Genomic DNA, 13,188 nt, shown 5'->3' on the forward strand with positions numbered 1-13,188 from the left:
CTCAAATCGAGAATATCGTAAGGACTTGATAGCAGGACAAACATTTTTTCGTTACTGAACACTTTGTAGTTCCGCGCAGCTATAAATAGACAGGCGTGCGATCCGAATCGGAAGTGGGAAAATGAAATTCGTGCGACAACCTTTCGCAATACGCGTGACAAATTACGACGTCAGATTACGCTCGATGGGTGACAATGCGGAGATGCGTAGACACGGTACGATGCTGCCGAATACTATACGCGCAATCGTTTGCGGCCCCTCGAATTGCGGTAAAACTAACGTGTTGATTAGTTTGATAGAAAGCCCGCACGGCGTCCGCTTTGAAAATGTGTACGTGTATTCAAAGTCACTGCAACAGCCAAAATATCAATATTTGGAGAATTTGTTAACGTCGATCGATGAAATCGGCTATTTTACATTCTCCAATAACAGTGACGTCATTCCACCGAGCGAAGCACGTCCAAACTCGATTTTCGTTTTCGATGACGTGGCGTGCGACAAACAAAATACGATAAGAGAATATTTCTCAATGGGACGCCACTCGAACGTCGACTGCTTCTATCTCTGCCAGACATACGCGAGAATACCGAAACATCTTTTACGCGACAATGCGAACCTGCTAATCTTGTTTAAACAGGATGGCACCAACTTGAAACACGTGTACAACGATCACGTGAATACCGACATGTCATACGAGGATTTCAGTGAGTTATGTCGTACTTGTTGGCAGCAAAAGTATGGATTTCTCGTGATAGACAAGGATAGCTTGCTTACAAACGGGCGATACAGAAACGGATTTAACGTGTTTGCGATACCACAAAATGATTAGTCGTTGCCTACATTCTGTCGTGAGGGGTGAAACGCGAGCGTTCAACACTCTCTATCGATATGGCTGGGAGCGATAATATTCGCGAGCGTGAAAAGATGGCGAAGGAGATTGCGAAAACGAGCGAATCGATCCGCAAGAAACATCGCGCTTTGAAGACCGGTAACATCGATGACGATATCGCGGTCAAGACCCATTTTAAACCTATTATCGAGCCGCTGCAAAAGATTGTCGACAACTCGTTCGCGGTGAAAAATAAGTCGGAGAGTAGCGCAAAGATTAAAATCAAGCGATACAAGGAGGATGAGAAGGAAGAAGCTAAAGATGAGGAGGTAGAGAAAGAGAAAGAGGAAGATGCGACACCGAAAAAAAGGAAACGATCGGACGTTTTACTGTATGAACCGTCGATAGCCTCTACGCCGTTAACCGCACCAACAAGCGTAAACGAAGATGTTTTCGAAACCTCGGGCAACATGCTCGAATCATCGTTTGTTCGAAACAAGTTACAAACGCCGGAAGTTCAAGAAACGTTGCGGGAGTACTTTGGGCCACTTGGGCAAAAGTACATAGGCGCTTTGTTTAGTGGCGACAAAAATCACGAGATTGATCATGTGTATGGAGTCTATTTTGACAGAAAGAATGAACTGCGACTCGGCAACAAACAATTCAACATCAACAAAGATGACTCTATTATCATAGACGACGTGCGGTACATTGGAACGCCAGGATTGTACGAGTTGATCTTCAAGAGAATTCCCGATGACGAACTTTACACGAGGGGGGACGATTTGGAAAAATACAAGAGCATATTATTGGTGACGAACGCGCATAGACGCGATTATGATGCGCAGGGCCATTTGAAGGGTAACAGGGGGTACAAGTACAAACATATAATTGCACCGTTGATGTCGCTCGAATCGAAAAATACAAAATCTGGAGGGGAGATATCTATGCCTCGCGCTATGACGCTAACCAACAATATGATTGATTACGTGTACTGAGATAATCCCAACGAACTAGTGGATCGGCTACGATTGCTCAACGCTTCGCGCCAAGCTGGTCACAACGCTCACGACAACGAGATCCAGTCGATCATCGAGGAACTTCGTGAAGCAGGAATTATTATAAATTAAATGGTGTCTCGACAAAACTAATCAGTCGATCAGCGTTGCGTGACACTTTACGAAGCATCAGAAAAAATGCCTATCAACAAATTTGGATTATTCGATCCAAGAAATGATGCAACCGGCACAAACGGTTCTTGGGATAGATTGGTAAAAAGTTATGTGCACGAAAACGCTTTGTGTCGCGTCGTTACAGACTTCGATGCAAGGTCACGTAAGATTCGCCGTGTAGCGCAACCAGAGGCTGACACCGATGCCGTCAACAAACTGTACGTGGAGTCCTGCGTTAAAAGATTAATGAATCAACAGAAAGAATCAGACGAGAAGCTGATTTCGCTTGAGAAGGACGTGCGAGCAATACAGATTGTGCTAAACGAACTTCAACGCCCGGCTAACGCTAACTCAGAAACAGCTATCAACCTAAATGAGCATCAGTGAACGGGTTAGGAGCGGCTATCAAACGGTTATCGAACAGCTACGAAGGATTATAGAACGGCTGCGAACAATTATCGAACAGCTACGAAGAATTATCGAACTGCTATCTAAACTACAATGAGTGGCAGTGGCAGTGGCAGTGAACGACCTAGCAGCAGCTGCAACAGCTTCGAACGAGGCTATCAGCATCTCAAGCAGGGCTGCGAACGAGGCTACGAACACGTTCTTAACGGCTACACTCAAGGTTACAAACAACTCAAGAACTCCTACGATCGGTCAAAAGACGTCTGTGAACGAGGCTACGAACGGGTCAGAAGCGGCTACGAACGAGTCAAAAACGACTGTGAAAAAGGCTGCGAACGGGTCAAGAACGATTTTCGAATGGGTGAAGGACGGCGATGAACAGGTCAGAACAGGTCAAGAACAGGTCAAGAACAGGTCAGAACAGGTCAAGAACAGGTCAAGAACAGGTCAAGAACAGGTCAGAACAGGTCAAGAACAGGTCAGAACAGGTCAAGAACAGGTCAAGAACGGCTATTAAAGGCGATAAACGAAAATGAGTGAAAAAAATGCGAACAACAAACTGACAAAGCAAAGAATCAACATAGTTTGGAGAGACGACAGTTGGTGAACGAACTGCATGCGCCAGCGAGAAAAAATTTTCCCCGAAGACACGTCATAGTGCGGGGATACGATGATCTGTGGTAAGCCGACATCGTCGAGATGCGTCCATATGCTCGAGTCAACAAGGGATACAATTACATACTCACTGTTATCGATGTGTTGAGTAAGTATGCATGGGCTGTACCACTCAAGAGTAAAGGTGGAAGGGAGACGGCTGATGCAATCGCCAAAATAATTCGAGACAGCAAGAGATGCCCGAAAAACATACAAACTGATAACTGGAAGGAATTTTACAATACCGATGTGCAACGAAAATAAAATGAAGTGAAATATATTTTTCTTTTGTTATCGGAAGTAAATCGATTCCCCCTTCAAACGCTGTGGCTATTTCCTCGATTATAAAGTGAGAATCATAACCAGATAAATTGTGAAATACTATTGGAATGCAAAAAGATTCTTTGTAATTTAGATTGCAATTTGAATGCGCGGGACCTCTGTACCGCCCGGTCAAATGACAATGATCGCGTACGCGCGTATCATCTTCTACGAATGGTTTCTCACATATATGACACTGAGTCGCACTTCGAAATTCTTTCCATTCATTTTGCGTTAAATTTACCATGGGGACATTGGTTGTTAAAATATTTTCTACATGTTGCGCCAAATTTTTAAGTTCGTCGGTGAACTATGCAACGCAATTGGCTTCGCGACGAGAATGATACGCGGATAACGAATTATCGTACGAGCAATGTACATAATAAGCCATACTAAATACTTGGTGATGTTGATAAAAATTTTCTTCTTCTTTTTTCACCAAAACGCACTCCAGGTCGGCGTACACGACGAAAGGTAGTCGCTCCTTCCTGTTGTAGTTGGTAAATGCGAGCCACTTATCCTTATCGCTCGGTAATCGGATAGCGCAGTCGTTCATCTTTCCACAGTCTACTGTATGTGATTGCAATTTCTCGACCGAGTGAAAATAGTGCATGCATCTGTAAAATAAAAGTTAAAATTTTTATATCCTTGTTTTAAATATTTTTAGACAGTTTTATTAAATATACATACCGATCGCAGATATATTTTTTAGTCTTGTGTTTGCTGAGTTGCATACTAACAAGTCTAGATAGATTCTTGATCCATGCAAAATGTCCGATATCTTGCGCATCTTGTACGTAGAGCAAGTTGATGTGCTTGTCTCTCTTTTGCTCCGTAAGGTGAATAGGGACAATGTTTTCGTTTTCAAAACTGTACACGTTGATTGAAATGTCATTATAAATTTCAAATTTTTTAATTTGATTAAGAGTGACTGGAAACTCAATATCTTGGAGATTTAGTACTGTTGTATAATGCAGGTACGATGATTGTCGGTGTGTGCATCTTTCAGCTGGATACAGAGCAGCCACTACCGCCCACGCAAAACATGCATTGTCTTTAGATTGCACGTTAACCACTGCTCGTTTCATTATTATCTTTCGCGATAATTGCACGTAACATCCGGCGCACATAGGATTATATTTATTTATATTTACAGTCAAATTTAGTATACGCGATAATGCCCATCCGCTATCGCGTTCCTGAAATTCTTCGAGCGATGCAAGGATTGGCTCGACGACTCGCCGCTCATACCACTCGCGTAAATCGGATGTATGTAAGAGTTCACAGTTTCTCGTATTGATTGATTTATTGACATGCTTATCACCCGCCACAAACTCGCCGTTAAACACTGTATTCACTTTCACACTGTTATGTTTTTGCATAACGTCTCGCACGTGCTCGAGCACAATGTCACTCGCATCTTCCAAAAATTGACGAGGTTCGATGTGATTATAATTTATAACCGCACTAGTCAAGATGCGGCTCTCAAACGCCGTATCAATCTCTCGCCATATGAGTCTCTCCGAGTTATTTTCACTACTATAATCACCACCACTGGGTATAAACTGTCTCTGCAATCGAGTTTTTGCACCCTCGAGTCGCGCAATTCTTGTCACCAAAGATTGTCTATTTCCGATTGAGAGTCGCGGACACTTGACACGGCTGCGTTCTTCAAGCTCTTCGATAAACTCCTCGCAATGCTGCAGCCATCCAAAATATTCACCCAATGTGGTGACTTGTTGGGAACGCTCCAACAAGTCGCGTTCTTTCTGCTGCACGTTTTTCATTTTTTCTCTCTCTATTTTTGTGTGCAAACATAACACATATTACGCGACATTATTATATGTAATAAAATTTGACAGCTACTGCACCATCGCATATCCACCTCATCGGGCGATGTAACTTTATGTCTCCGTATTTCGTATATTAATCCGATGTCATCTCGAAAGGTGTCCATACACGAAGCACAGAGAGCTAGAGCACCACCCGTTGAATAATAAAAGTGTATGGCGCAAATCTTACGTTGATTTTGCGCACGGAGTTGTTCATTTTCTACTACGTTGTCGTCAAAATCGGTATTACTGCAATCACTAATATAATTACTATCGTCCGACAACGCATGCTCTTCGTCTGACGACTCATCTATTATCGCTTCGAAATTAATATTTTCCATTTATTCACTATTCACTGTCACTAACAATTCTAATGCCTGACAGTAACCACTCAAATTTTTTTTTTGTTTTTCCACAGTTTCCTCTATGCCCTTTCAAATCGTACTATGGTTTGACGGGACTCTCATTCTTCTTATATTTCGCCTAATGCTGTCTTAACACATCCTACCGAACGTCAACGCTTTTGCATCTATAAAAACGACATGTTCGTCGCAGCGTCGGCCAAATTTTTTTTTTTTTTTTTCCATAATGGCGCTGATGCGTTGCAGTTCTTTCCCTAAAAATTATGGAAGATATTTTGCTCCAGTTTTATGGGAGATTTTCCGCAAGGGTACAAAGCTGCCGAACGTCGGCGCTTAAAATCTCTTTTTCCATAATATTCTAATGGTCATAAAATGATTATAAAAAATTAGAAAAAAAAAAGAAAAAAAACACTTTTATGGTTTCTAAAATGTCCCCCGACTATAAATAAACTACAAAGATAAACATCTTGCAGTTGCAGTTCTTTGCCTAAAAATTATGGAAGATATTTTGCTCCAGTTTTATGGGAGATTTTCCGCAAGGGTACAAAGCTGCCGAACGTCGGCGCTTAAAATCTCTTTTTTCATAATATTCTAATGGTCATAAAATGATCATAAAACTAGAAAAAAAAAACAGTTTTATGACTTCTAAAATACCCCCCCCCCCGGCTATAAAATCAACTACAAAGATAAACATCTACTTTCGAACGTGTGTAGGACCCTTCCCCCCCCCTTTCCCTAACAGACCCCTCGCGCCTCTCAGATACCCCCGTCCCCGCACTCCCCTCAGCGCCCCATGGCTTAGAATCCCCACTATAACACTACTATTGAAAGTATTAATTATTATAATGGAATTAAACTTACTTAATTTTAAAGATTTTAGTATAATGTTCAATTCCCTTCTTCTTCTATCTTTCTGCTTTCTTTCTCTCTGTCTTAAGGCCGGGTCTACAATAGGTGTAGTAAGCTTTTTGTCTTTAGCTTTAAGCTTGTTTTGAGCCGTAAGCTTTAATAAATGATCTTACAACATGACGGTATACAATGTACTTGAGTCGTAAGGCATAACAACCAATGAAATCATAGTAGGTGTTATAGCGATGGTAACATGATAATAGTGACAGTTATTGTAGGTTATGCACTGTTCGAAAATGGATAATAATAAAATATTTATTCTTATGTTGAGCCATTTGCAAAATGTGCTTTTGTACACATATTTGAAAAAAAGAAATCGAAGAAGATAGTGGGTAAGATATATTAATCAACAAAGAGCGCAGCAAGGAGTATATAATAATATGTTCAAAGAATTATATTTTACAGATGAAGAACAATTTTTTGAGTATACGAGAATGAACAAAAACCAATTTTTTGAGTATACGAGAATGAACAAAAACCATTTTTTGAGTATACGAGAATGAACAAAAACCAATTTTTTGAGTATACGAGAATGAACAAAAACCAATTTTTTGAGTATACGAGAATGAACAAAAACCAATTTTTTGAGTATACGAGAATGAACAAAAACCAATTTGATTATCTACTCTCCTTAGTTGGTCCAATGCTGCTAAAAAAAAGTTTTAGGGAGCCTCTGCCTGCAAGACTTTGTCTCGCTGTGACTTTGAGGTTAGTGTCTATTGATACTAGTATAATCTTACAATTAATAAATATTCTATGCTAAGTAAATATTCTAATTTTAGTTTTTTTAGTTTAATATTCTTGCATGTTGTATATTTTTTGTTGTTTCATTGTTATAGCTACCTCGCATCTGGTGATAGCCCTAAGTATTTATCAAAATACTATAGGATTGGTGCTTCAACTATTTATAAAATTATACAAAAGACATGTGAATGTATTTGGAAAATTCTGTCCCCTTTATGCCTTGCACCACCTTCAGTTGATAAGTGGAGTGAAATAGCTGAGCATTTCTACAATCGTTGGGATTTGCCTAACTGTGTCGGTTCCCTCGATGGAAAACACGTCCGCATTCAATGCCCTCCTCTTAGCGGATCAGAATACTTTAACTACAAAAAATATTTTAGTATGGTGTTGATGGCGTGTTGTGATGCAAATTATTGCTTCACATGGGTAGAAGTTGGTGATTATGGTAATCTATCAGATTTGAAAATTGTATTGGTCAAAATTTCAAGATAAGGTTTATTTATCTTTTACAAATCTTTTTTTAGGCTCTCTCCCAGATAGTAGTATTTTTGCCAATTCAGGACTGGGGACAGCTTTGGAAACAAATTCTCTAAATTTTCCTTCACCTAAAAATTACCAGGAACCTAGATAGCCAAGAATGTTAAAATCACGTTTAGGTTGAAGCTTTACAGCAAAGTTTGTTTCAATTTTGGCAACATTGTCTGGCAAGTATTTGTCTTGCTTTATCTTGTCAAAAAGTTTCGAGCAAATTTGTGACAAAATTTTTTCATCACATGATGCTGTAAATAACACAGAAAGACTTGTCCTTAAATTTTATGCACAGAAGAACACATAATGATGCTATTAACGATGTAATGTAAACTTTACGTCAATAGCAGTAAAATTTGTTATACACAGTATATTAGCAAATTTAGTATAAGAACAAGGCAAATCTTACTGTATACGGTTAGATAGCAAATTTACGGAAAGAACAGGATAAGATTTGCTCTAACATGACAAGACCTAATAAGAGAAATAAGAGAGAATTCACGCAAATAAGAGAAAATTTTGACGTGTACTACATAACAGCAAATTTTGTTGCAAAAATAGGGCAAACCTTGCCGTAGACGATACAACAGCAAATTTGCGGCAAGAACAGGGCAAACCTTGCCGTACACGATACAACAGCAAATTTGCGACAAGAACAGAGCAAACCTTACCGTGCACGGTACAACAGCAAATTTGCGGCAAGAATAGAGCAAACCTTACCGTGCATGGTACAACAGTAAATTAATGGCAAGAGCAGGCAGCAGATTTTATATATCGTTTATGTGGCATGTGATAATAAAAATATAATTAAAATTTTATTTTAATTATATAACTTAAATATTAAAAAATCTAATTGTTCTTAAATTTGTTTGATCGTATTAAAGAATAAAAATCTAATTTAAAGCTCTAATGTGTAATTTTACTAATAAAGAATTTATATAATTGGATTAATTTTTATTAAAAGCCAGCAACAACAGAAATTTATTCTTATTTTTTTTGTATCTTTATTAATATTTTTTTTTATTTTATTATAAAACAATTATACATATTATTTTATTACACGTCTAAAGAATAACGTCTAAAAAAATATTGATAATAAGTTTTATTGTGCATAATATATATATAATAAAAATGTTATTTATAGATTGAAAAAAGAAAAAAGAATAATAAGATTCCGAAGCAGGATAAAATGCGGTGCAAAACTGAAAGAGCTAAAAGCTATATAGGTTAGGATTATTGGGAGTGTGAAAAAGTATATATATATATATATATATATATATATATATATTAAATAATAAATTATGTGCTTGACGACGTTTCGTCGGGAAAACATGGATCCCAAAATCCTAAGAAAAAAGAAATTACATAATCAATGTATATATAATGTATATTACAAATAATAAGGAATAAATTTAATATATATAAAATATAATATTACCTTCTGGTGTACGCGGTCTCTCGTATTTGCGCCGATGCCGCGAGCATTGATTTTTTCTTTTTTTTTAACTTTTCTTCTGACAAACAAAGAGACTTGTAATACTGTAAATTATATATACATATAAAAATTAATTATTTCTTATAAAAAAAAGAAATTTCTTTTTTCATACATTTTATTGTAATATTTAATATATACAGAGTGTCCCAGACCTACCGAATCACCTGTTAATGGTGGATTCCTGAGGTCATTTAAAAACGAAAATTCTAATACCAAAATGTCGAGGCTACAATAGTTTTCAAATGATAAGTGTTTAAAGTTGACCAGTTAGCATGACAAAACTTCGCGCGCTCAGGCACGTCGCATATTAAAAGTGTCATCGCACTAAATTTAATTATCGACATTGAAATATTGATAAATTATGTATTTAATTTATTGTTAAGTTATCGTTGTGTAGTAATTTATTGTTATTAAAATAATTTTATAAATTTATCTCCTTCATGTGCGGTTAATAAATTTCGGTATTAGAATATCTCCGCAATGATATAAAATCCTCGTAACCACCCAATTAAATTCAATCTCGATGTTGCGCGCGGAATTACGAAGATTTTCTGTCATTGCGGAGATATTCTAATATCGAAATTTATTAACCGCACATGAAGAAGACAAATTTATAAAATTATTTTAATAACAATAAATTACTACATAACAATAACTTAACAATAAATTAAATACATAATTTATCAATATTTCAATGTCGATAATTAAATTTAGTGCGGTGGCACTTTTAATATGCGACGTGCCTGAGCGCGCGAAGTTTTGTCATGCTAACTGGTCAACTTTAAACACTTACCATTTGAAAACTATTGTAGCCTAGACATTCTGGTATTAGAATTTTCGTTTTTAAATGACCTCAGGAATCCACCATTAACAAGTGATTCGGTAGGTCTGGGACACCCTATATATACGTATATATATATATATATATATATATATATATATATATATTTATTGTACATTTATTTATTTATTTATTTATTTACTTTTTCACACTCCCAACAATCCGAACCTTGTAGCTTGGCTCTTTCAGCTCGCATTTTACCCTGCTTCGGAACCTTATTCCTTTTTCTCTTTTGCAATCTCTGTAAATAACATTTTTATTATATATTTATATATAATAAAAAGGAGCGGTCAAAACCCGTCTCGCTCGAAAACGCTATAAAATGCTTTGTTTTCAAGAAAATTACGTTGATTGATTAAAATAATTAAGTTCCTGTATATTATGCGTGCGTGCGTGCGTGCGTGCGTGCGTGCGTGCGTGCGTGTGTGTGTGTGCGTGTATGTGTCTGTATAAGAAAAATCTATATTAGCAAATATTAAATAATACTCACATGTCATACTTTGCTTTTATCGCAGTTGGTTTGTTCTCATCGATAGCCTCTATATACCGATCATTATTATTTTTCTTTATTAGCTCATTAGCAGCAAGCAGGTTTTCCTCACTTTTTTTATTTGTCGATTAATCTTCTTCTTTAATATCTCTTTCACTACTCATTTTTACTTATATACTTATTTATATATCTAAATTGAAGAAATAATAAGTATAAATAATATGAATAATAGAAGGGATAAACCAGGATAAACACGTACACGTGCTGCGCAGAACATTTTGCGCAACACATATGTTACGTGATCATTTGTAGTTCTGGTTGCGGTCGAAATGCCGCTCTGAATGCTTCGATCATTCTATCTTTTATGTTCGTGGAATGTAGAACAAAGATAGAATGATCGATGTTTAAAGCATTCAAAGTGGCATCCCGACCGCAGCCTATATGTTACTTGCCTCTCTTTATTCTGGGCAGTCTATAGCCAATCAAAACTTTTCCCGCGTAGCAAAGTATTGTCGCGCCTCGCGCCTTTTCAGTTCTTCTGAATAACGACTGTGACTACCACAAAGTGACTGCCGCAGAGAATATTAATCTAGAAGATTTTCTGAGAAAATTTTGAAGCGAGTTATATATACATATAACCATTGTGAGATTGCTGCAAGAATATTGCAGATTTTTGAGAGTTTCAAGGTGAGTTCTTCCGAATACTTCCAATTTTTTAACGTGACTGCCGCAAGGTTAGGTCATTGTAGAGATTTTCAGAAGATTTCTGAGACACACTTTTAAGATGAGTATGAAACCATTTAAAAATTCTATTTCGCGTAAAAATATGCACCGGTTGTCTGCAAGACAACGAAGGCGGATTATTTCCGAAATTAGAAATACTTTGTGTTTAAACGTTTCACATTCGGTTACATATCAAGAATTAAATAATATTGCTTCATCTTATGTTCACGTTGCTGATCCTTCTCGAACAGACAAAGTTCCTTTTAACGATATTGCAAACGATTTTCGGATATTACAGATATCAATGTAGATAATGATTTGTCTCTTAATTATGACAGTGAAAATTCTACTTCCTCATCTCTCATCAATAGTACTTCTTTCATTGAAGAATCATTTCAAGATTGTTTGGCCACGTGTTTTGTTAATAATAATTTAACCCATGTGCAGTGCAATAATATATTATCTGTTCTTCGAACACACACATGTTTTTCTTCATTACCAAAAGATATTAGAACTCTTTTAAAAACTTCACGAACACCTGCTGTTGTATCCAAAGTAGATCCAGGAAATTATATTCATTTTTCTCTCGAGGTAGAAATTATTAAAACATTATCATGTATTTCTTCTTTATCTGTACCGCATGAAATAGATTTTAATACAGATGGATGTAATTTAGACAGGTCAGGAAATATTCACATCTGGCCAATCCAATGTAGACTTGCAAATGTAAAATACACAAAGCCAATTATAATTGGAATATATAGTGGTGCTGAAAAACCACATGATTCTAATTTATTTTTTGAAAAATTTGTTGCTGATATTAATCATGTAATAAGAAATGGTATACTTTTCAATGGCAATAAGATAGCAATACGGTTAAGGTGTTTCATAGCTGATACACCAGCTCGAGCCTTTATTCTTAATCATAAAGGCCATACATCAAGAAATCCATGTTCAAAATGTAAAATTTCAGGTATACGATGTGAAGACAGGTTAACATTTGGCGGTATTAATCATTCTCTTCGAACTGACAAAGAATATTCCAGGTGTATAGATTAGGATCATCATAAAGAAAATGGCAAAAGTCCATTGTCTATGTTACCTTTAATTTCAATGACTGGCGCATACCGCACGGCCTCGTGGGAGTCGCTTTGCGTCGTCGGAGGAGCGACTCCTGATATAGTTCTTCGCGAAGGTGCCGCGCGTTATAACGTTAGGTCGGGAAAAGACGCCAAGATCGGTAATATTGAGATCCCCGCCGGAACCGAAAGAAAAACCGCGATTGTAGGGATTAAAAACGAGGCGATAAATATGTGGCAGACCCGATGGAACTCTTCAAACAAGGGTCGTACCACGTTCGCCTTCTTTAGGGACGTGCGAGATAGACTAGCTGCGCGTTCGCTAGAAATAAATCATTGGAGCACACAGGTTCTCACTGGACACGGAGACTTTAGGGAAAGACTCGCATCGTTAGGTCTCGTGGAAAGTGACGTGTGCATTTGCGGAGGTGGAATTGATTCAGTCCAGCACTTCTTGCTGGAATGTCCCCTCTTTGACGCGCAGAGAGAGATACTGCGAAGCGTCGTATCGGAAGGTGAATGGCAATGGCCGGATGTGGCACGCTTCTTCGTGTCAAGCCCAGAGGCCCTTTCCGTGTTCACCGATTTCTGCCGAGAATCCCTCTGGCTGAAGGGATACGAAACGTAGATTATATATTAGGTAGGCGCGTTGTTCAACCGAAGAGGTCGGAGCCTTCGGGTATGGGGGTGTGACCCCGTAATCTTCTCGGGACAACCACGCTCTCGAGCAGCGTTCGCGTCGCGTTAGAGGAAATTAGGTAGGACTCCATTTACCTTGATTGGCCCACCTATCCCACCATT

The 13,188-nt window shown here is 37.7% G+C and overlaps 1 protein-coding gene across 1 annotated transcript; it reads right to left on the bottom strand.

Annotated features, from left to right (window-relative positions):
- Positions 1-3,394: 3,394 nt before the first annotated feature.
- LOC140667206 (uncharacterized) lies at positions 3,395-5,171 on the bottom strand. Its single transcript, XM_072894952.1, has one exon. It carries the CDS (start codon positions 5,169-5,171, stop codon positions 4,038-4,040), a length of 1,134 nt encoding a protein of 377 aa, XP_072751053.1. The 3' UTR covers positions 3,395-4,037.
- Positions 5,172-13,188: the final 8,017 nt, after the last annotated feature.

Source organism: Anoplolepis gracilipes, chromosome 6 (genome assembly GCF_047496725.1).
Source record: "Anoplolepis gracilipes chromosome 6, ASM4749672v1, whole genome shotgun sequence".
NCBI classification, from domain to species: Eukaryota; Metazoa; Arthropoda; class Insecta; order Hymenoptera; family Formicidae; genus Anoplolepis; species Anoplolepis gracilipes.